The following is a 25,803-nucleotide window of genomic DNA, read 5'->3' as shown; positions in this document are numbered from 1 at the left end:
AAAGGTAATGAAAAGCCCAAACATATTCCCAATATGGGAACAGGGCTCTGTTTACATGAAAGATTCTGTACCTCCATGGAAAATTTTTCAAGTTCTGAAAATTGAAAAAGGTTGAAAATCACTAAACTATAACATTAGAACAAAATTTCATGCTGATTTAGGGATTGCTGATTTCAACAGTTCCAGCTTTGCCTTGGCAAGTTGTTTCCTGCTTTGCCTCCTGCTTTGGTAAACAACTGCATTATTTGATTTCTAGGTTGAATTTGGCTGGTCTTAACTTATAGCTGCTGGTTCTTGAAATACTTCTATCAGTAGACTGAAGACCCTTTATTAATAAATTTCTTTGAACTGTGCAAGTATCCGTAGGCTTTCTCTTCTTCAGGTTTAAACGGATACAGTTCCTTTTATTTTCCCATTCAGTCATGCATTTTTTTGTCTAATTCTGTACAAGCTTCCAATGTGTGTCTTGAATTGTGGATAAGAGAACCAATTGTAATTCACCGTGGTTGTAAAATAGAACTAATATAATGCCTTCATTTCTCCTCTGTACTTTTCTATTAGAAGTATAAGAATATTCACAATTCTGGCCTTAATGTCACACTGTGAGCTATGCTCAGTTAATTATCCATTATGACTCCCCCATGATTGTTAAAGATTATTGCTTCCGAGGTTAAAGTAACTGTTTGTAAGAGCTCTTTGTTACAGAGAGTGACTATATAGCTTGTAAGTTCCTCCTTGCAAGTCTCCCAAGAGCTAACTGGAATGCTGCCCTTGTTTTTATGGCAGTGACCAAGTAATATGTATTTCTGGGGGCAAAACCTGCAGACCCTGTTGAAAGAGGTGGGTTTTCAGAAGTCATAATTAAGGCTGATGGTGTCATGCAATGAACTTGTTAAATCAGAAAAAGATGATACTATTGGTGTCAGATGCTGGTTAGTGCACCTTGAGATATAGGTAGGTGACTGGCAGTACCAGTTGTACCAGTGACAACAGCTCACATACAACAGTGGACAGGTTTTCAAAGTGCATTCTATGCATTGTCATGGAAACTGTTACAGTGTCACAGATACCTGCAAGTCACACTTCAAAGATGCTCATGCTTTTGGACCACATTGTGGTGGTTTCAAGAACAAATGAGCTCTGCAGTTGGTCCAGCTGCAGAGCGCGGAAGGCTAAGATCAGTTACTGGATTAGCAAGGAAAGAAGATTGGGAATGCATGGAAGAAGCTGTGTTAGATTAACTGGTTATGAACAAAGGAAAATATATCAAGCTCTTGAGGTCTGTGGAAACCTCATGCTGTAAGGCAAGCACAAGAGATTGTCCTGTCCCTGGATCAGGAGTTGTGTCAAAGATTGTGGTATAGAACATCAAGAAGGTGGCACTTCAGGCACTTAGTCTTGGCACTGCTCATTGTAACGGATGGAAGGGATGTGAATGCTGATCCACCTTGCCATTACTCCCATTTTGCTTTACAGAATATGCTCAGCAAGACAGCAGATCAGCAAAATCACAGTGCATCTGCTGGTCTAGACTTTGACATGTACCCCGTTTTGGAACATTTTGGACAAGGGACAACAAAGGCATATACTTGCATTTTCTTCTTTTGATTGGATGTCCACAAGGTTATTAAGGGATTTCTGGTTTCTTCTTTGGATTGATGACCAGATGGTCAGGTATAGAAGTGATCCCTAGATCCTCCTTCTTCCCCTCTGCTTCATAATAAGAGCATATTTTGAGATAATGGAATGCTTCAATGAGGAAATCCTTGAGGAAAACTGTGTAAGCAGTGTAAATTATGCCTTTTGCTGTCCAAAAGCTTTGTGCAACTGGTCACTTAAATGCAAGGGTGGTTGCTTATACCAGGCTGTTTGCCTGAGTGGAGCTACCCAATGAAATCATACTGAATCGGGCAGCCAGCCTTGTTGCCTGACCAGTGTATGAGACAAAGTGGTGAGGAATTGAACCCTTAAGTATTTCTTTTTAGTATCAATAAGAGATGTCCAAGCAAGGCCTTAAATGAATGTTGAGACTGAAGTCACAGTGAGTGTGCTTCACTGTATGATGCAGGCTTTTTTTTCAGCTCAGAGTACCCTAAGCTTCTCTTTTCATCTTCCTTTAAAAGTGCCAGACTGGCATGTATACACTCTGATGGGGAAAAAGGAAAAAAAAAAAAAAAAAAAAATTTGGTATCCACATTTTTCTGCATATATTTCTGGACTCATCTTGATAAAGGATCCTGCCTTCAAGCCTTACCCGAGTTAAAATTCTTAGCTTGCCAACAGGACTCTTGTGAAAGAAGGGCAGTAATGCAAACAGTGGACTACGGGGAAAAAAAAGTCCAGGTTTATCATGAGAATCTACTAGCGGTTCTTGGACTGAATATAAAACTTGTATTAATACCTCCTCAGAAGAGGTCAAGGTAGTGTTGCAGTCACACATTGAGTCAGAGTAGGTGGCTGTGGCCATCAGAAAGGAAATTTGTCTTCTGACAAAAAGAACATGCCCCGTACTCGGTTAGATCTTGGCCAACTTTGTCTTGGCTACATTTGGAAAGACTTCAACATTCAACATCAGATTTGGATGGAATTGAGCAAGATGATCTGCATGAGGCTTCTAATAGATTCTCTGAAAATGTTACCAAGTGTTTCTGTCTGGAATCACAGAGGAGTTTGGAAGGCAAGTGACGCATACTGTAGGCTTTTTATCCGGTTTAAAAGCCATTGATTTTCTGAACTGTGCCATGTATTAGCTCTTAATTTATTTCCGGGATACTGAAGATGAGGGTTAAGGCTAAAAAGCTCCGTATCCATTTTCTTCACAATTCTATTGGCAAGTTGTTTAGCAATCTTACATAGTTTTAGAATAGAAGGTATTTTATATATCACTTTCTTTTTCCACAACTTTCTGTTTTTTTGACAGATCTGCCATTTTTATTTAGTACTGAGACTGGTGACCAATCTCAAAAGTAGTACTGCAATGTAACAGAACAATTAACTGTATAATAAAATTAGTATCTAGAAGTTAAACTAGAATTTCTTTTTCTTGTATTAGTGAAATGAGGTGCTGTTGTTGAAAGACTGTAAATCTAAGGATAACAAGTTCTAAGTTGGTAAAGTAAAAAAAAAAACAACCCTAGATTATTGGAATTTGCAGCTTCTTGTTGAAACCACCAGATAACAAGGTAGAAGTGGTGGATGTTTCGAGTAATGAAATATGCTTGATATGCAGTTGAAAATACTTGTAACGGTACCTAGAAGCTTATGCTGTAACTGTTCACTCTTACCTAAGAGTTCCTTTGTGAATCTTTTCATTTCTGCATCCATCAGTTTTAGATGTCAACTAAACTTCTTGTCAACTCTTGATCACTTGGTTCTGGTTACTATTGGAGACATGGTATGACATTTTGAAGACACTTATAGTGGATGGATAGGAAATTCTAGTTCACAAATATGAAACTTCAGAGATTCGTTTATGTCTTTAAAAATGTGCTTAACCAATATGAAAGTTTGCAATTTTAGAATTTAATTAAAACCCCTTTGAAATAGTAGAAGCTGTGAGATGAACTTTTACAGAAAGCAAATCAGACTTTCTGTTAGAAGCAGAATCACATTTTTCTTAATCTAAGAGCTCATCCTGACTCTGAAATGGATCCATTTTACATAACATAGATCATGGTGACAATACAAGGTTTTTATTAAGATACTCTTTTTGATATGGCAGACAATGCCATTATAAATTGCCACTTATTTTAAATCATCTGCTTAAAATTAGGAAAAATTGAAACTGTCAATAAGAATTTGCTTTATAGAGGAAACATGGATAGAAGAGTGCAATCTTTGGGGACCCAAGTGTGAGAGACAGTCATATTTTTCTAAGCTGTCAGAGCTGACAGTTTTAAGACCATGCAACCAGTAAGTTCCTTTGTCAGTAGAAAACAAATATTCTTGATTCTAATCTTTGTTTTGAATGTCCAGCTAAATACTAATTGATGTGTTCTTATTGCAGCATGGTATTCCAAGTTTGTTTTTAAAATTCAATAGTTTTGTGCCGCTTGGTTTATTTAAATAGGTATGGTTATCTTCTGTATGCAGGGTTATCGGTAACAGCAGAACAAATAAATCCTCATAGTTCTACTGTACGGAAAACCGAAGCTAGAGTTGAAGAGGCTTTTCGGAACAAACAAAAACCCACAATGGCGGTGTGGCCCAACTCTGCGAATAAATGTGCATGTGAGTACCTTGGGTGATAATTGTGCAGAATTAAAGGTACTTCCAATGGCAAACATTTCAAATGTGTCTCTGCTACTGTTTACTGATTATTTCCAGAAGTAATTCTAGGCATGAAAGACATGGAACTTTAGGAAATACTCTTTTTCTGACTACGTGAAATCTCTGCCCAAGAAGTTGTAAAGAAGCAGGATTTCTGTTTTTGTGATAAGGAATAACTGTTTTTCTAATGTAATACAAGTATTACATTTTTCTTTGTAAAAGACTTTTTTCACTATAAGACAACTCTGATCCAATGAGATGATCACTTTTATCTGTTTGATGAGTGGTAAGATTTGTTTACTCTGTGTATGTATTCACAGGTACATACCTACACGCTGCTTCATACTCTCTCACATGCACTATAGTTACTTCCTAACTTCAATACATACAGTATCATGCTAAAAGTCAGAAAAGAGATTACAAATTTAACTGTATTTTCCTTTATGGCACCTGGTTCCAATAGTCAGTACCCATGATTGGAGGATGTTAAGATATTCTCACTGCAGCCTACTGGATTAGTCCAATTAAGTGATCAAAATCTCTAGAATTGCAAGGAGTGATTGTGATGTAGGTAATCAGAGCCACTGCTAATTATTTTCAAGAGGGAAGTTGATTAGAACAGGTAAATACACAACAGATATTTTTGTTATAAACAAAATAAAGACTATAAGAGAAAGTGAGTATGAGGGGTATACTGACAGTTGTGCATGGCTTTCCCGCTGAAGATGTGGAATCCATTATTAATATATAATTAATAGCATTATCAATTATTGCTGAATAGGCAAACTGATAGATTGAAGCTGACAAATTTTCATTGGTCTTGGTACTCTCCTTCATGGTGCTTTTCCTTGATGAGAAAGAGTTTTCTAGGCATGGTAATAACTGTCCAGAGATGAATATTGTTTATATATGAATGATAGTGTTGATGTCAAATAGTTTCATTAATTAGAGGTGTATGGTTTTATTTCCTGAAGCTGTAATTTCTTCCATTAAAGGAATTAAAGTCAATCGTACCAAGTTATCGCTTGAATAAATGGTTATATAATAAATTGATGATGTGGATCCAAGCTGTTCTTTATTCATTTGGCAGCTCGTGCAAAAACAGAGAGAGGAGGGAAGGGATTTTCAATTTATTTTTAGTTTCCTATGAAATCCAAGATGGAGATTGTCACTCTGGCTGATCTACAGAGCACTTTCCTGGCTCTGCGTGCTGTGCAGCAGACGGTAGGGTTTATAGACCTCCAAGCCAGACATCTCTTGGGAAGAGAGATAGCAGCCGTTACTGGTGACTTGTATAATAAGAAGCTCTGGTACCTCTGCTCTCTTCTCCACCTAATGTTATGGATGCAATGGCAGTTGTTTGAAGACTAGAACCATTGACTGAAGGAAACTGCCAGCATTTCTGTGTGTAAACAAAAAAGAAGTTAGTGTTAAGGTACTGTTCCTGCTAGTGTTTTGGTGATTTAGGTTGGAAGGCAAGAAAATTTGAGACTTAGTGGTGTTTGGGACTATGATCAAATGAAAATCTGCCTTTAAGGCTGAGTTGGGAAAGGTAACTAGTCCAGGAAGGATGTGATGCATCTAGTAATCAAGAGAGAGAACCAGGAATGATGAGCAATCAGAAATCTGCAGAAGGGATTCAAGTCGTACATGGGCACACTTAAAGATTGATGTGGTAAGTTCAGTAGAGACTAGAAACTAGGAAGAGAAACAGTCTTAAAAAGGGTGTTTGGAGGAAGGACCTAGAGTAAGGTAAGAGCAGAACTGAGCAGATTGTAGGGAGCTCAAATAGCAGCCAATTCTATGTGGATTGTGATTGTATAAATGGAAGAAACAAGGTTAGAGACAGGATTTCTGAACAGAGATAATTTTAGAGGTACAGTGGAAATTTTTTTATGGTCAAGAACTAAGTTTTTTTTTTTTAAAGACAAAAATGTATTACACAGGCAGAGTAACAAGGACAATGATTCATGTATTTTAATTACACAGGATAAAAACTGTGCTTTCCAATTAATAATTCTGAAAATCTTCAATTTTTTCTGCTATTTGAACTTGCATTAATTTTTTCCTTAGCTAAATCTAAGGAAAAAAAAATCACCAATCATAACATTATTTTCCTGATTAAATTAATTTTTCAGGAGATTTGTTTACAGTATTTTAGAAAATAGCTGCAAAAAGGTCAATTCAGATGAAACACTTCAGAACCCTAAAGGAAATTATTGTTAAGCATCTTCTCTAAAAACAGAGTGGACTACAGACAGTGCAGCAACCTTGCCCAATTTAAAGCCCTATTTGTTGTTCAGGGCTAGTACAACAGAGAACGAGAGTTAGTTTATCATGTGTTGATTTGTTTTCTGAAGTTATGTATTTTCTATGAAACTTTATTTTGTTTTTTAGTTACCTATCATTTTGTGGTTTATTTAATTTTTCTAATGTATTTTAGATTTTTTTTTAAATTTGATTAGACCAGATGGGCTATCAGAAATGTGGCACAAAACAGTTGTTCTGTTTGAAGGCATGGTGATACACGTTCCTGAGTTAGATTTAATCTGCAACTTCCATTTCCCTTGTTGAAGGTACACCTGTGATGGATTGTGTATCACAGTATAGATGACTTTTAGAAGTATTGCATTACTAGAAGTTGCTGAAAATCCATTTGGGAGAGTTCTGCCACAGATAATTTAAAATATTTACATATTGACTGTGTATTTTGAGAAAAGTGCAAGTGTTCTGGTGGGAACTTAGAATGGGACATAGGTCAAAAGCCTGATATAAGTAGTTGTATGGTCACAGAATCACAAAATTGCTGTGGTTGGAAGGAACCTCTGGAGATCATCTAGTCTAACTCCCCTGCTCAGAGCTGGTTGCTCAAGGCTGTGTCCAGTTGTGTTTTGAATATCTCCAAGAACGGAGGCTCTGCGACATGCCTGGGAAACCTCTTCTAGTGCTTGGCTACTCTCACAATAATTTCTTTTTCTTAATTTTGAATTGAACGTCTTATATTTCAGTCTGTGCCCATTACCTCTTGTCACTGGGCACCGATGAGAAGGGTCTTGTTTCGCCTTTGTTTGTACGTGTGTGGAAGAGGAAACTACCAGCAATGTGCAGTTTGGTGTGTCTGGTAACTTAATAATTGCGAAGTGGTTTAGATACACGTTAGCACATAAACCATTAGCATCTCTTTAATTATTGGGATGCTGTATAGCAAAACTTTGTCCTACTGCTCTATTTTGCCAGTAGATGGAGTATGTTGCATATTATTTTACTGTCTTGCGGTTGCTTCCTTTAGTGTTATATATAAATAAACTGTATGGGGAAGATTTGGTTTTACATTCTTATCTTTCTTTGCAGTATTTAACGATAATATATTGTAGTGATAGACTGCAGTTTTTATGTTTTCTTCATAGAGAAGATGTCTTTTATGCCATATGATACATATGGTAGCTGTGAAAATGGCATTTGGAACAAATAAAAAAATTAAAATATTTTGTGTTACGTGAAGTATTAACAATATAAGTTTTATATAAAAGTCATTTTATGAAATATGAAGTAAACACACTGCTGACTTTTCCCAATAATTGAACTGGCTCTAGTCTCTCTAGAAAAAACTGCAGGGAGATCAAACAAGGATATAAAAAACTGGTGCAGAAAATCTAATTCCTAAATAAATATTATTTTGTGTGCCTTTTTGTGTCGTGGGTTTGTTTGTTTGTTTGTTTTCCCTAAATGGCGATCTTTGCTATCATATGAAACTACGTGTTTCTGCTTTACAATGGAAAGGAGGTTTTGTTTTGGCAGGAGTATTTTTAGAAAAGATTTTTAGAAAGAAAAGGACTTTTTTTAATAATCTTTCTCAGAAACCATTTTATTCTCTGTCTTTGTCTGATTTTCATCTGTTTAGTCTCTTTTCTTTGACCTCTCTGCTACAGTGGTGTCAGTGATCGCTGTACTTCAGGCATTCATATGACTGCAGTAATGCCTTATCAAAGGACATGGCAGACCGGGTGCCATATGGTTTTTATTATTTTAACTATTTTCTGCCTTTTGGACTAGTTCTGAATTTGGATTCAGAATTTGGATACTGGCATATTAACAGTCATCCAGATGCTAACATTAAAATCCTAGTAGCTGCTGCTGTTTTGTCACAAATCCTACACTTGCTACTGTTTTCTTTTCTCCTCCTGCTCTCCAGAAAAGGGATTTGTTTTGGATTAATTCTCACTTGAGATAGAGGCAAGCGCTGTAACTTGACAAACACCATTAAAAATGATTTTCTGGAATTTGAGGACATCTTTACTCAGAGCTGAGACAACTGTCTCTCTTTGTTTCTTTATCATTTTGTTCCTGGGTAGTGTAGGAGTTGGCATTCTGGATGAGAGTAGTTTGATCTCCTGTATCTGATGCTGGCTTCAACCAGATGCTTTAAAAGGAAGTTGCAAACATTTGAGAAATAAAAACAATTTTTTTCATGCCTGATTTTGAAGGAAATACCAACTTGATTCTGAGTTGGTTAACAGTTCTTTTAAAACTCATAGGCTTTGTAATTCTTCTAATTTAAAATGCCATTTAGTGAATTTGTGGGAGTTGTAATAAATCCTGACTGCCTGTTCTTTTTTGGGATCCCATCAAACTTTTGGACTCAGTGATATCTAGTGGCAAAGAAATTTTCTTTCATTACTATTAAATACCTGCCTGTTGAATTAATCGAATGTCTTTTTATTTTTCTGATGGAGGGCAAAGAGGGTCCTACAATTTACCTTATCAGTGAATTTTTTTATATTCTCTTGTTGTTCATCTCCTTTCTAACTCAGTAATGCAAGATTGCTCGGCCTCTCTTAAGAAGGAGGTTTTCCTCAAAGCGTTATCACCACCTTTCTTATAACCATGGTAAAAAGAGAGACTTCTTAGAACAAGATTTTTTTTAATGAGTTCTTCTAAAGTCAATTTTTTTCCTCTAAGTGGTATGCACAAGTGATGTAATAAAAACCAGTTTTCAGACCTTTTAGATATATCTTACTCCTTCCTCCCTTTTTGAAAACTGTGGCAATGTTTGCTTTAAATTGTTTAAAGACTTGGTGTAAAGTTTCTGTCTGCAGAAGTTGTTGATTTTCTTGCGATTATTACCCATTTCTTAACTTCAGTTTTCTTTGTATTTTTTTTTCTAATTTTGCCTCCTTGACACAGAAACCAACCAGCAGCCATGAGCCTTTCAGATATATGATATAAATTAATGCTGTAAACTCTATTGAATGTAATTTGAGTGGGAGCCTCTTCTCTCCTTGTGAAGTTGCAGGAGAACCTTGCGTTTGTTTATGGCTCTCATGCAGCAGGGAAGGTGTCATTCAGTAGTCCTTAGGAGCCAACTGAATGTACCAAAAATGTATATAGCTGTAATAGTTGCTGTTGTACAAAGCTACTGAGCAGAGGGAATATGAGCAGATCTATAGAGGTTGAAAGTCTAAAAATGACAGGTGATATTAATCTGATTGTCTCTTCTCTTTTGACTTCATTTTTCTCTTTAATTTTCCTATGTGACTGTCTTGTCATGTACTTCACTAACATAATTACTCTGGTTTCATGTAAATTATATTTTTAGATTGGTTTCCCAAGAAAGTAATACCTGTGCTCTCTGTCCATCTCTGCTCCCCTAATAACTTCTGAATCATTTAGCCGGGTTCAGACAGATTTGACAGGAGTTGAGGGCTGAAAGATTAGATTCCTGCAGGTTTTGTGAAAATTGGTAGCTGGATAAATCTACGCATCTACTGAAGGAAAAGGCTATAGATTGAAAATGGTAGTTACCTGTTCTGCCTGGCCTTGTTAGTTGATCAGTTAAAACATTATACTGGCCAGGCACCTCAGATGTAGTGTGTCCTGCATCCTGTTCAGCTGGGGCGGGGAGGAACAGAAGATATTGGGAGAGTTTTGTCAGAAGTATTGGGCAGAGCTTGAATTGAAAGCATTATATGGGATGGTAGGGGAAAGCCCTTGACTAGGGGGAGAAAATGCTGGGGATATGGCAGCCAAGATTTTGTTTGGAAACATGCTTCATCTCCTTATGGAACTTGACTCCTCCTTGTTGAGTAGAAGTGCCCAGGTTCTTCAAGTATTTGTTTATGTAACATAAACTGTTATATATGCTGATGAAGATCATAAATATGTTAAGTTGTTGCATGCAATTTTTTTAATGTACTTGTCAGGTCTGTGCCTTGAGTGCCTTCCATCTAGGTGAAGAAAATGACATGTCTTTTAGGGGTTGGTTCCACAGTCCCTTCAAGCTGGTGAAACTGCAGGTTACTACTAAAGGTGCTGTCTTGCCTTTTCACTGGTTGCATATTCCCACCATCTCCCCTGTGCCAGCACTGTCATTCATGAGTTGGAAAGCTCAACTGAATGTGTTGAAAATTAACCCAGAAAAAACCCCGTAACGTTTCAGATGGATTTAGTTCCCTTATCTGTTTTACTGCAGGAACAGTAGTGCCGGCACAAATGAGGTAGTGGAAATGCTATAGCTGGCTTTGGAGGGAGAAACAGCTTTGTCTGCTAGCGGAAGCTGGCACCTCATTTTGCTTTTTAAGCCATTGTGGAACTGTACTCTGTTCTTTCTTGCTGCTTATCTCTGACTGCAGTTTGGGACTTTGTGACTAAAAACTCCAGAGACTTTCAAGTGGACTATTCAGTGCCCCTTGGTAAGGAATGTGGAGCTACTGGAAGCAGCTAAATTACTGTGGCAGATATATAGATATCCTGGATGCTGCATAAGAGAGCGTAAATTGCTGGTAATAAGTGCTTTCTCAAGGCTTTGAGTTACTTTACACACAAGACATCAGAAAGAAGTTTAGGGTTTTGATCATGGAAGAAAAACTTAAAATACGTGCATTGCTTCAAGTGGTTCTTGATGATACTGCAGACACAAAATCTAGATCCATGGTGATCTTGCTTGCCATGAGAATCTCCTTTGGATTTTAATCCCCAGGAATTCTTCATGAAATAAAGGTAACAACAGAGAATCTACTGTTTGATGGATGTGAGTTTTATCATTTAATGACAGAGGATTCACATTCTCTGATGGACTTTTAAGCAGTGCAGAGGCATATAAGGGTGGTCTTTTGTGCAGCATAAAGTGAACTTGTTAGCCTCCACTAATACTGTACTACACTCAATATACTGTAGTAGTCAAACTACAGAAATTTCAAGAGAAACTTATCTGCTTTGACTGCTACATCTTCTCATTAGAGTTCATCCACATTAAGGCAAGCAGACTTGCTTGTTAATGATTGACAGTCTTTGAATCTTCTAATTAGATCTGCTTCCTTTCCAACTGTTAACTTTATTTCTATATAGTCTGCAGTTCTGTCACTGTACTGCTAGATTTGGGGGACAGCAACAGTGTATACCTCAACTCTGAAGCTTCTGTACCATTCACCCATGTTTTTGAGATCTGTTCTCCTGAGACCGTACTAAACAGTGAAGTCACAGTTACCTCTAGATCTTGCAGAAGTACTTCAGGGATGTGGGAAGGATTTGGACTTTTTTGTTCATATTGTTTTGGGGTTTTTTTGACTATCACTGTTCTTTAATATCGAAGAACTGTGCTCTGCTCCGGACAGGGTTGGTGTGCACCCCTAGATAAGGGTGTTTATTTCACCAGAAGATGTTGTCATTACTTAGTGTATCTGACTTGAGAATCTCCAAGCAGAACCTGTCAGTGGGCAGGAATTCAGAATTTCTGAAAGTCTGCTACAGATTTCACTTTACTTAAGTTACACCTAGAGGACTAGGCCTTCTGAAGTAAGTACAGAATTTCTTTTTTAATCATGAGAGGCCCCCTCTGGGGGAAATGCTGTCTGCCTTAAGTGTAGGGATCTTTCAGCTGACTCTTGAAGTGTCTCAACATAGGAGTGGAAGAATTGAGAAACCTCACTTACTGCTTAATGAAATGTAAATTTGTATTCAGTGATTAATTACATTGTATTACATTGCACTTTTAAAAATGCTGTCTGCATAGACTGTGCAACTTAGGGAAAAAAAAAAGTGAGGAAAGTTTGTTTTTGATACCAACCTCATGTGAACCCAAGTGAGATGTTATGTGTGCCTTGTGGTCAAACAGGTATTTATTGTCATTAAAAATTCTGAATAACGATTTATAAAAAGGCAAACCAGAAAGAAGCTAGAACTGAAGTGAGGATCGCCTTGGCAAATCTGTAGAGGTTATGTGAAGATTATAGAGAGAAGAGTTCAGCAATTCAGAAGGCAAGTGAATGTATTCATGTGTGAATAATTGGTATTATAATAGTTTGAGTTATAGAAACTCAGTTCTGTAAAGCAGGATTCCTCTGACAATAGTATTTCTACTGCCTCTGGCACAAATACTGCGAAAAGACTGGGTATCAATGGGTAGATTTCAGATGAGTAGTTTTAAAAGGAATAACTGAAAAGGTGTTAAGATGTTAACTTGCAATTGTATATACTCTGTTAATTTTTTCAACAAAGTTAACTTGAAGTTTTTCTTCTGTACATAGCTGTCCCATTCTGTTACTTACTGAAAACTTCAATGTGTCATGAATCATACTGACTATAAAATAAAAAGTGTGGGATTCTGCTCTGGATAGTTTACAGTCTTATAAAACATCAACATCAAGGTAGAGAATAGAGGGCTCCAGGTTAAGTTTATTTTTTAGCAGCAATCCATTAAGCCATTAGTTTCCTGCCCATTAGCCCTTTAGTTTTGCATCAGTTTTACCCTGTGGTAGCTCCTTCTTCCTTTTTGAATCATATTCAACTGTCTTGCAGGATTCAGAGATAAATTTTACTTTTTCCTGCCTCATGTGACAGCTTCTCAGGTCCGTGTTATTCTCGCAGTAGTGCCTTTTTCTTTCCAGTAAATATAAAGGGAATCAATCTAGGTGATGAAATCTGGTGTCGATGTCTACATTCAGTCACGTGGTTCCCTGCTCCATTAAAAACTCCTACTTGTACCACTCCCTTAGCTTTACTGGGGTAAGTGGGCAGGACAGAAAGACAGGCTGGTGGGTTTTGTTTTTAAATGTTGTATTCCTTGCTCAACTTTTCACTCTTCCTAGACGGTTGGCTGTCTCTATAAAAGAAAAATCTGTGTAACGATGTTATGGGTGCTAAGGATCTGGAACCAAAATTTGTTCTCATATCCCAAAAGACATCCTTTGCACAGAGCAGTGCAGCCTAGATGAGAACAAAAAGGCATCGTTTTGAAGGGGCAGTTTAAATGTGAGGACTAGAAGTCTACTTTTGATATGATCAAGAACGTAAACACTGGTGAATGGGCTCAAAGATATATTAGGTAGGGGACTAAGAATCTCACTGAGGTCCTGAAAACGATGTGGGCTGTTTTGTGTTAAATTCAAATGAGAGATTTAGGTGGGTTTATGAAAGCCTGTGGAGAAAAGGCTTCAGTGGTTGGGATGGAAGGGGTTGAAAGCAGGAAGGCTTTTATTTGAATGATGGGGAAAAAAGTTGATTCTTAGAAGTATAGGGACAAAAAGAATCAGGATTTTAGAAGTGTGGTCACCTGTTGGTTGCAGGTCTGGGTGGCCTAGGTGATGATGGTACTACCTTGAAATAAAAACTGGTAAGAGTCTGGGAGGGAAAAACCTTAGCATTAACCGAGTTCTATTGACTAAATGTGGGTGAAAACCCAAAGTAGCTAGATTATTGCTTTTGTCAGTACAAGTACTGTTCAATGCTAGGAGGGCATGTTCTGCAGTATGTGGCAATGAAATGCTGTTCTTTCCTAAATCTCAGGAGTTGGTTGGCGGTATCAAATTTTTTTTAATATTATGACATAACACTACTTTTATAATAATAGCAATGTTTCAACCAAAGCTCTGTTTTGTGTGCATACTTTGACGAAGTAGCTGAAAAATTTCCTGCATTTACTGGTTTTGATGCAGTATAAACCTCAGAATTCCTGGGAGGACATCTTCTGAGGCACTTTTTGTGGTTGCTTTGTCCTAATTAAAAATAGCAATAAAAAACAACTTGCACAACGTAGGTTCGAATAGTACTGCATATGAGAGAGTGAGTGAGCTGGACTTGCTGACTGTCGTTTAGGAAGACTTGAAATTTAATGAAATGTGTAATACAAGGATTAATTCCCTTTTACTTTGATGTGATTTCTCCCACACTTAGGAATTTTAGGAATGTACCTGTGTGTTTAGGCAAATTATGGGTTCTCATCCCAGGTAGAGCTCACAGGGTGGACAAAACAGATGCACTAGTAAAATGGGCATATTTAAAGTATAATTCATTGATATAATAAATGTCAAATATATTTGACATTATATCTGACTCTTACAGCAAAGTCAGCCTAAAAAGCCAAAATCAGTGTATCTTTAAAAATTTCAACTTTCTTACTAATTTATACACTTTAGGACATATTAAATTTCCTTTAAAAGACTTTTACTCCCCTTCTGTGTTTTAGTTGCCCATCTTTGGTGTTGACCTGAGGCTAAACCCATTGCTGAAGAGGGGAATTTTTTTATAAGTTTACAACTCCCTGTTTAGTTTCACACTTGCTGCTGCTGCTGTTATTAATGAAAATCTCTTGCACAATCTAGGGAAAGGTTACATGAGCTCCTGAAAAGTTATGTGAATAGGTTGTAGTTTGTCATCAATAAAACAGTGACACTGACTGTAGAAGCTGCGATCAAATCTACAAAATAGCTGGAGAAGGGGGATTTTTTTCCTCTTACAGTTCTCCGTAAGGATTATTTGTAACAATAAATACACATTCCAAGTGAGACTATGTTTTTATTGCAATGTGATTGTATCTTTAGATAGCTTTAAAGCTAAAAGGTTAAGATTTATTCCTAATGTAGTGGTTAAACTACCTGCTTACATACGCCACTCATGGGGAGGAAATTCTGAAGTACAACTGTGCTTCTCTGAGTTTCTGTGAATTAATTCTCGACACTTGTACCTGCATAGTGCTTGTATCTTCAAAGCAAGATCTTGGTAACTTAGTGTGAGGTTGGCAGACACAGATCTAGGACTTAATACCCCATAAATCAAAGCAACCTACAAATACCAAGAACATTATGGAGGTGCTCAACATAGGAGTTCATTTTGAAATGGAAGAAAATTTGTTAATCTCTGGAACTACTAGCTGTGATTTTCAGTTGTAATCACTTGGCCACAACTTCAGCAATTTTGCAAAAATATGAGCAGTCTGCATCATTACTTGAATTTGAATGTAGAAGTTTCAGTTTTTCCAATCTCTTCCTTAGTCTTCTGAGCTGTGTCTTGTTAATGCTCTTGAAAAGGACATTGACAATAGTATTAGGTTTGAATGGTCTTCCTTCTGTATTTGCTGATCATATTGCAAATGTGCCCCAAAACCTCTTTTAGATTGGTGCCTTAGTTGTATCTCACTGCAAATAGGTTAGTAAAAAAAAATGCCCTTTCTGAAAAAAAGTTTATTATGCGATTTTTCAAAGGCACAGAAAGTACAAATAAGAAGTAGGAAAAATGAAAAAGTAAGGATGCAGAAGTAATGAAAAAAGGATCACGTGCCCATGTTGCTTCCAGTTGAGTTGCATAATATGAAGGGAAGGCATTGGTGATGAGGCTAGTTTAAGGACCTGTGCTTCCCCTTCTTGCTTACAGACTCATTGCATAAATGCAGATGTTTGTGAGGTCTTGCTGTAGACAGGGTTGCTAAATGGTCCGAGTCTAAAACAAAGATCCTCATTTTTTAAAACCACATTTTGTCAGTGGAGTGAACTTGAGTACAGAGGTGGGAATGAATGGAAGATTGAGGAGATCTAGCTGATTTAAACAGTGAAGATGTCTTTGAATTGACAGCGGACATGAAATGAAAGGTGCTGACTGGATATAGGGCAAAAAGCCTTCTCACTGTTATGACAATTATGCATTGGTACAGGATGCCCATGAAGGTCATTGAGTCTGCATCCATGCAGATTTTCAATACGTGGCTGGATAAAACCCTGAGCAACCTGGTCTGCCCTCATAGCTGACTCTGTTTTGAGTAGTAGGTTGGACCAGAGACTTCCTGATGTCCCTTCCAACCTGAATTATTCTATGAATCCATGGATTGCACTTCCATTTGTTTCATTGTATAATGATTTCAAATCGCTGAGGTTCTAAAAAGGGAAAATGAGAATAACTGTCTTTAGAGTCTGCATTGCCCAGATGAGAATGACTGACGGAGTTCTACGTCATTGCTTAGCTGTTTTCTTTTAGTGTTCTACCTACAAACAGGTATATATAAAATACATTAATAGGAAAGGCTAGCAAGTCTTCCTTGTTTCCATAATTTAGAGTAGGAATTGTGTACATGACTGAGTGTTCACTCCATATACTTCTAAAAGTCCTTGGTATCTGTAATTTGCTCACATTGAAATCAACAGGCAGCTTGCTTTCTCCTTGAAATGTGAACACATTTGATTGCCTCACACACTACAGCATATTCTAATATCCTAGTCTGTTTACTGAAGGGTACCTGTGCATCTAAAAGTTTCTTTTTTTCATTATGATTCAGTTCGAATAAGGAGAAAATCAAGACGGCGCTCACAGTGGGGCAAAGGCATTATTAAGAAGAGGAAAGTCAATAATTTAAAGAAAGATGAAGATGATGCAAAGTTTGCTGATGATGAAAATCATGGAGACGACAGTAAATTGCTGGAAAATGGAGAGCTAGAGATCAGCACTGACTGCATTGAGGAGAATGGGGAGGAAACAGGAGATCTCTCGATGACAAACGATGAATCCTCTTGTGATATTATGGATATAGATGCAGAGCAGAGGCTTAACAATGGGACATCAGGAAAGGAAAACAATTTTGCATCCACAGAAGAAGAGAGCTCAAATGAATCTCTGCTAATAACCGAGAGTGTTACCCTGAGTGCTGAAAAGGAATTAAGGAAGGACTCTACATCGAAAGGGGACTGTGTCAATGGAGAGACATCTGTACACAGCTCAGAGGGTATACCTGTTCCAGCATGTCATAACGGTAAAATGGAATCAGTTGATGCTGTTTCACCCTGTGACAACAGTGTTGGGTCCAGTAACAAGCAAAAATCTTCATCTGAAGATCAGCCAAAGGAGAAAATGGAAGCTTCCAGTGAAAGTCAAGGAGCTGATCTAGTGAAAGCTGAGTTACCACATTGCAGCAATAATGAAAAAACACTACAGAGCACAGACATTGAAACTAAAGATGCTGAAGCAGATAAAGAAGGTATAACTTGTTTTCAATGTTTCTGTCCTTATCTTAGTGTCCAAGTTAATGTGTATATTTTTAATTGTAATATCTTATGTTACAATTATTATTATATGATAGTATTTTATGAACTGCTGTCTCTTTGAAACTTTTAGTATGCTTACAACATTTAATTCCACATAGATAGATTAGAATTCCACCCTTGACTTGGTGTAACGTTATCTTAGACAAGTAAGTGTATCTTACTCCATACTTACACTATTCTGTTTATTTTTGTAGGCTTTATGGGAAATATTGTAAATACTGAGATAACATTTAAACAATAATTAAAGATATAAAAAATATTATCAATGCAGATAAATATATCTGCATTGGTCTATATGTTCTGTCTGATCTATATTTTGATCTATATCATATGTTTTGACTTGTTAGAGATTTATGATAGAAGTATCATTGACATTGGATGAAAGACCATAGAAATACAGAATGTATTCCTTTAAGAACGTTTGCTCATAGCAAAAGTTAAAAGCAGTTTAACTCATAGCAAAAGCCAGATAAACCATTGTTTATCTATTGGAGAAGGTACCTGGCTTTGGAGTTACAGTCAACACAGTAACAGTGCAGCAAAAAGATAAGAGAAGGAGAAGGGAAATCCTGGTGGTGCATAAAAGAAGGGGCCACGTCCTTTGAAGACAAGAGGCATAGGTTCCTCAGGGAAGAGAAATAAAAGCCTTATGCATGATTGCCTTTTTAATTAGCTTTTCAGAATTATCTAAAAGAATGAAATCTTTACTTCAAAAGTTAGCGCTGAGATTTACAAAGTAAATGAGCTTTAATGAGAGATCTGAATTACGAGAATATCGCTATGTACATGTTGACTGTGTTTATACGTACATATTTTCTCTAAGAGTAAGGAGAATAGTAGAAGAAAGGTCCTAAGAATATCAGAAGAGTATGGATGTCAAGAGCCTTTACATTTCTAAATTTAGGAGTTGAATTTTGTATACATTAAGAATGGTTACAATAACAGGGGGTCCTCAGAAAAAAAGGCATTTTAAATAGTTGAGGAGGAGAAAAAGGGTGAATGAGTGTAGGAAGAGAATCAGGAGATGCAAAATATTTTGCTCTCCACAACAGGATTGTACAACACCTTTAATACAGAGGTGGAAGAAAACAGAAATGTGTCACAAAAGCATGAAGTTTCAGGAGTAGAGCAGATGTTAGAATTACCGTGGTGATGAAGACATGGGATGCTTTGGAGAGAAAAATGAGAATTTGATTCACTTAAGCAGAAGGATTTTGAGCGTTAGCTTAATATCTTTACTTCCCTTAGAAGCTGTATAATTTGATGTTGCTATGTAGAAATGATACAACGGGAAAGCTCTTTTCAGTGACATTCAATTTTCTGTTGGGACTTCGAAGTTTAGTTTTAAAGATGACCGGTTCCATGTGTGTTTTCTGAACCGTGGTTTTGTGCACCTGTAAACATTCAGAATTCTGTAAAGCTGATGAATAATGTGCACTGCTACAATCATGCTTGCTTGGTTCAAAAAAACCCAACAAACCAGATAAGCAAAATCAAACCAAAGTGGAGAAACAAGCTGTTCATTTTGAGAGACTGACAGTGCTGATAATTTTTTTTCAAATTACAGGTATATTCAAAAGCAAGAAAACACGAAAAGTCGCTATGGAACAGTCAAAGTCCACAAGTTTGGAGCAGGTCCCAGAGGAACCATCGGATCCCTTACCCTCTGTAGTTGTTGACCATGACAGACTAAAGGTAATGGAACCGAAAAATAAATTGAGCTGTTAACAGACTCCATGAAAAATGCTTCCTTTCTCTGTTCTGAAGCAACGTTTCCTTTATTTTTGACTGCAAACAAGTATTACGGCAGCAGTAACTTTTGAAGATGATTTGTTGATCAGTGTTTTTTGGATGAAGAGTTAATAAAACCACTGAATCCTACTGTCCCATCATTACTACCTTTACAAATCCAGTAATGGCACAGCAGTCCACTATTTTAATTGCAGTTTTTGCAGGTACTCATATGTGTTAATTGGACATGCCAGTTACTGAGGAACTGCTGGGTGCCTAGTAATTAGGAGTTAACATCATCTTTTCCCTTCCGATGTACGTGTACTTGGTGGAAAGAGCTGTTAGTGGATTGGAAAGCAAATTGGAATTTGTGCTGAATGTTTTGGCGTCATAGACTGAACCCCTGCTAGTTAATTTTCTTTCAGTTTTGTCTCTTTTTAAGCAAAGTTACAATAAAATTTGCTGTCTTCTGTTGTAGAAACTAGCTTGACCTACTGTGAAGTTCAGATCTCATTTGCTGTGTAGTACAGATGATAATCTCTTTGGAAACAATAGAAGTGTTAGAGAGAAAAATTCTTATATTTTACTCTCTGCTACTATGTACAATACACACTTTCACCTTTTGTTTATGAGCAGTTTTACATGTGTTGTCCCCCCCCCTTCTTTTATTGTACCATTTTTCAACATTTGTGGAATTCCAAATGTGTTTCCATTTGGTGGTGCTTAAAATTTCATGCCAAGGCAAGTTCTTAAAAATGTCTACTTTAGCTATCAAGGCAGTTTTTTATGGTTTGCTTTGTCATAATTATTGACTAAGATAAAATAGGATGAGATATTATTCAAACAGAACAAACATTGCCCCAGCTATACTGAGTATAAAATCTAAGACAAGGAAAAAAAGTGTGGGTATAAGTAGAGGAGTGAAAAGAGACATTGAGTCCTTTTTGGATCTACATGGAAGCAGTGGCCTTACTGATATCCAGGTGTGGTCCATTTTACTTGTACGTATCCCTCCAGAATAGGGCTTCAGAAGGAGATTGCATTTCTGATTTGTCCTTTAAAAAAAAAAAAAAAATCAAAAAAAGTGATTATAAAAACCCTCTTAACTTCACCTTTTGTTGTTCCAACAGAAACTGCTTGATTTGGTGGTTAAGAAAAGTGACAACCTGACTGTTGACCAACTTGAGAGATTGTATTCGCTCCTCAGTCAGTGCATCTACAGACATCGTAGAGACTATGACAAATCACAACTTATAGAGGTGATGATGTACAGTTTTTTATTCTTTATCTGAATTTTGTGAGACTGTTTTTTCAAGAACTAAGTTAATCGCTGTACTAGCAGGCAAAAGCTTTAAATAGACTTTGAGTAAGGTATCTGTAAACAGAAAAAAATTTAGTGTAGTAATGACTTAAACAGAGGTTGTTTCTAATAATACTTTCCTCAGAAAAGGATTAAGAGTTTAACCTAAAAGAATGGAAGAAAAAGAGGCGAGAATACAGCAGCATGGAGAACCACATGCTAGCAGAATAGAAATGGAGTAGAAGCAGTTTCCACATTTGTGGTATGAATAACAGTGGATGTAAAGTGGCTACTTTATAGGCACACTGAGCCAACATTGCTGTGGTTGCCCTTACTCCCACTTGTGTAACTAGGCCAAAAAAAAATTATGTACCTCTGCTCCATGCAGTTTGCTGATTGTGACCTTCATACAAGACCTTAAAAGTTTGCAAACTTTCTCTAGATCGGTAAGTATACCCTTGGGAAAGTCCAGTACAGCATGATGTAAGCCACTTGTCTGCATTGCTGTCATCCTTTGCCCCTAAAGTGTTTGCTATCAAAGGCCTCCTGTCTGCATCAACAGTAAGTTGGTCATTTCACCATTGGTGTAGGCTGATCATAACTCTGGACACGCATTCCCTCCAACATCATTGTTCTAGCTGTAGAGGGGTTATAACTGATAACCAACGCTGCTGGAGAAAGGACAACAATTGCTAGTTTCCAAGTTGGATCACTGAACACTAAATACTTTTCTCCGTGAATATTTTACCACAAAACCTAGAAAGGCCTTAGCATGGGATATTGTAGAGTTCCTGCAAAATACTTTTCAAACCATTTTCATGCTATTCCTCTGCCATCTTCACCTAAAAATATGTTGAAAGTCTGCACCAAATGTTAGGTCGATTAAAAAGACATTTGTCCAGCAGGAGTATGTAGAGACCAGTCTTTACTTTGATTCTCCAAACTGTGCAGATATGTGTTTACAGCTGGGTCACTGATAGCATAAGTATGCAGTAAGACTTGAATTCATGCAGTGTGCCACTGCAATGCTTTCTTAATACATATTGAGTACATTAATTATGTAAGTGACCCTAATGCAGTTCGATTTTCTCATGGACTGTCATAGTGGAGTGCTTTCTTGCATTAATACTTCTTTAATTAGTTTCCTCTTTTACCATATTTTGCTAGCAGATAGCAGCTAATAAACAGAAATGTCTATTTTCCTATTAATTATTTGTTCAGATTAAAAAAAAAATAGCCCAGTAAATACGATTATGTAATGTAACTTTATTTCTGTCTCTACATTTATGTATAATTGATGCTCTGTCTCTCTTGCAGGAGATGGAAAGAACAGTTCATGTGTTTGAAACATTCCTGTGAACTCGTCAAGATGGGTGGGTTTATCCTCTCAAACTGCTCATGGGAGAGCAGTCCTCTGAGCCATTCAGTTTCCATTTGCACCAAGTATGTGCAGAGCCTTGGTCTTAAGTGCTCTCTCTTTTTCTTTCTGTTGAATTTGGTGCTATTGTCTCAGGTACCTGAAACCAACCAGCCTACAAGAACCAAACGGAACTTCATATAGTTGTATCTGATATAAATAAAGAATACAATGCCACAGCTTGGAGATTTTTGGTGCTACAGAAACTGTTCTCATTTCTGCTCTTGTTCACTCTACATGCATTATCTTTGGGGAAACTTCAGGCAAAGTGGAGACCAACACATACAAGAGGACTGGAAAGAGCAGATCTAAGTTGAATATTTTTAAACAGGCAACCTTTTTAAATTTTTTTTTTCCAATTTTTCTCTTCTCTGGGGTAACGGACAAAAAAAATCTGTTCGAAAGGAGGCAATGATGCATTGTGGTAGGAATCTTGAGTAACTGGATGTACAGTAATTTGAAGATGAGGCTCTCTAGAACTGCCTTTAATGTGCCTTTTAGTCAATTGAGAAAGATAAGGCTAATCAATTGGTTTGGATTATAGCAAATGGCAATGTTAGAAAGCTGTCTTCAGAATGAAGATCTCCAAAAGGATGATTTGTATTCTTTTCATTGGATGGCAACCAGTGTTATGGTTCTATAATGCCTGTCTTACTCTACAGAACTAAACTAAGACACACTGAAAAAAGCCACATACTTTACCAAAATGGTGAAATTCCTTTTCCATTGGTATATATTTGTTTTAGAAAGAAGTTACACAGTGAAACTCTTCTGTGTTGCTAAAAATGAAGCATTTTCCCACCATCTCCTTGTTTTCCATTTTGAGTTCTTTAAGAAAACCAAGTTTAATACTGGCAAGTTTCTTTCTGAAGTTCCGTGTTTGTAATATAGCTTGGACTGTGCAGTGCAGGTAAGAAGACACTATAGTTGGTCAAAGTCCTGGAGCCCAAGCTTACTTGAAAATAAAACTTAAACTAGGCTTCACAACTTGGTCTGTGCGAAGCATTGTTAATGTTGGGGGGATTGGAGGACAGCCTTTTGAATCGATCCGTTCAGACCAAAGTTCTCTGGGTCTGAACTGTGTAGTTCAAAACCTTTCCTTTCTGGCAACTGGAGAGAACAGTCTAGGCAGTTTCAAGAAGAACATGTTTTATCACAAGCTCAGTATTAAAACATTACCTGGGCTGATTTATTTCAAACCTTCATGGAAAGTGTTTTAGAGAAGTTGGCTAGTGTTACCATCGTTAACCATTCATTGTGACTGTCCCTATGTAGCTGCGGAAGTGTCTTTCCAGAAATATGCAACACAGTGTGATTAGTTTTTAACTAGAGAAAACAGACTACTGCAGAGATACTGAGCTACCTCAGCTTTTTGTATTTTAGTTACCAACAGTGTTTATGGAGGACTGTAATCACTCTGCTCCCATTTACAAACTGAAGCTAAGGTACTTGTCTCCACCTCTATGGCTAATAGTAGTATAGCGCTGCAGAGAAACAAAACATGGGCCTTGGGCTACTGCAGTAATCCAAAGTGCTTTGTATATTATGGTTAAACATAATTCTATCTTAGATCTTATTCTCCCCTGAATGCCACTGTTTTTCTTTCTAGCTAATGGCATAAAAAGGTTTTAAGCATTCATGTACATCTAGTTACACCTTCTAAATGCAACCCATGCAGAAACACTGTATTTTTTAGGTGGGAAAGTGCGATTAAAAACAACAAAAACAAGCAGAAAACACATTTTAAATGAGATTCTTTGATCTCAGATTTGATTATGGGATTTTTTCCATGTTTCATTTAGTATTTATTAGCATCATACCTGTTTGAGATATTTTTGTGTCTGGTACATTAACAGCATTTTGTATTTTGATGGAAATTGTTACAAACTTTAAGATTTGATTAAATAAAATGTAGCAGATTTTTTGTAGCAAGTTTCTGATAAAGGGGTTTTTTGCAAGTCTCAGGTTCTTGCTGCAGAATTTTTTAAAAATATTTATTCCAGTTTCACTTACTCAAAGAAGTTTTTGTTCAAGTAACAGCAGCACTTGTGGAAGATAAAACTGCATACGTTTTTAAGAAGACAATAAATTTATATGAATTAAAACAGTTGAGAATTTTAGTCACCAGTGAGTGTGAAAAGCAAGTTTAAGCTAATGCCTGGCATTAAAAATGGTTCTAAAAGGTCAGGTTTCTAAAGGAAAATTTTTACTGTCAGTTGTTGATTGGGAAAAATCGTAAGAGGCAACTTTACTAATTGAGGAGCTGCCATGTTGTTTTAGAGAAAAGTAGCTGATATCAGATGTTCTAGTGGACAGCTTACCTAAAATGATATACTCGCCTTCCTAGCCCAAATAACCACACTTCAGTTTTTGTTTTCCTTTACAGATGTCTGGTGGTTATAGAGTTAAAACAGCTGTTAATCTATCCATGTGGTCTAAACTTGTTTACTCGTTGTATGTTTTTAATTTTTTTGCCACACAGCACTGGCAAGAGTTTGTACAAATTGACCTCTCTTCCTTGTTTCTTGTTGTGAAAATTGCAAATAAACTCCTGCGTGAGTCCTGTGCTGGGGTCAATGAAATGTGGCCGGCCTGAAGAAAGGAGGTTTCTCTCTGGGGCTGGTGGGGCTGTCTTGGAGATAATAGAGTTGCTCTTGGGTGAAGTTGATGGTTATGGAGTTAATTGTATTTGCAAGCTTGAATCTCACCTGTGATTAATTTTTTTTGTTTTGTGTCCTCTGTAATGTTACTTGATTTCCTCATATGCCAATGTATTTATAGGATTATTGTTTTTTGTAATATCTTGTCTTCCTTTTTTTTTTTTTTTTTTGTTTGTTTGATTAAGTTGGTGGGTCAGCTCTGGTTTTACCTTCAGTCTCCTGAACGGCAGGTCCTGCAGCTGATGGTCATTTATTTTGTTTTTATTTTATTTTGTAATCACAACATAAGCTTGAATTTGGGCTTGTACTTGCGTCTTTTGTATCTTGTACATTGAGTTATTTAGACATTGGGGAGTCCTGTTTGGTTTCATTAACGTGTGTCTACTTTGTGGATTAAGTAGACTTCCTTCATCAACTATGGTATATTTTGGATTCTATAGTTTTATTCAGAACTGTGTTTAAATTGATGTTTTGCATTTTGACTTCATTTTACGTTAGTTTGAAGTAAGTTATTTAATTTTTTTGAACTTCTGGAAATTTTGAACATTTTACTGTAATTTGTAATATAACTGCTGTGAAATACTTGAATAAAGATGACAAGAAAACACAGCTTTAGCTCCTTCAAAAATGTATTTAAAAGAAATGCTGCCTCCTAGCTGATTTCAGTCTTCTTCTTACCAGACCTTGACTTCACAGTTCAGATGTTTTACTCTGGGATCTTGCCGTTATTTTGAGCCGTTTAATCCGTAACTTTTGCTTTCAGTGTTTTTCCATTAAAAAAACTTCTATTATTAATTTTGACTGAAGAAGTGAAATTAGCATTACACATTGGCAAGTGAATAACGTAATTGTTATGAAGTCATGCTTTGTGCTTAGAAAATGTTTTATGTTCAGTTGCAGGACAGGACCAGGACCGCTTATAGTACATCAGCATCCAAGTAATATCAGAGTTTCTCATTAGAGGTTTTTTGAGGAAATTCTTTCTTTCCTATTTATCAAAGTTGTTCTTACATTTTGTGTTTTGTTTTTGTTTTTTTTTTTTCTTAAAAGATGAACTTCTAATATATCTAGGAATTCCTTTAGTTCCCCCTCCAAATAATTAGTACATAGGAGAGCAAGCTGCTA

General features: G+C 36.8%; 1 protein-coding gene across 2 annotated transcripts in view; it reads left to right on the top strand.

Moving 5' to 3' along the window:
• Positions 1-24,578, top strand: part of ATAD2B (ATPase family AAA domain containing 2B) — a 77,598-nt gene extending 53,020 nt beyond the window's left edge. For both annotated transcript variants that reach the window (XM_050893281.1, XM_050893280.1), the window contains exons 24-28: positions 4,093-4,230; positions 16,808-17,503; positions 19,138-19,265; positions 20,432-20,560; positions 21,919-24,578. In XM_050893281.1, coding sequence (XP_050749238.1) covers positions 4,093-4,230; positions 16,808-17,503; positions 19,138-19,265; positions 20,432-20,560; positions 21,919-21,960 — 1,133 coding nt within the window. In that variant the 3' untranslated portion in view covers positions 21,961-24,578. The remainder of the gene's footprint in view (positions 1-4,092; positions 4,231-16,807; positions 17,504-19,137; positions 19,266-20,431; positions 20,561-21,918) is intronic.
• The last annotated feature ends 1,225 nt before the right edge of the window (positions 24,579-25,803 follow it).

The sequence above is a fragment of the Gymnogyps californianus genome, chromosome 3 (assembly GCF_018139145.2).
Source record: "Gymnogyps californianus isolate 813 chromosome 3, ASM1813914v2, whole genome shotgun sequence".
In the NCBI taxonomy this organism is placed as follows: Eukaryota; Metazoa; Chordata; class Aves; order Accipitriformes; family Cathartidae; genus Gymnogyps; species Gymnogyps californianus.
The sequence above is the reverse complement of the archived record's forward strand: the minus strand, read 5'-3'. Positions and strand labels throughout refer to the sequence as shown.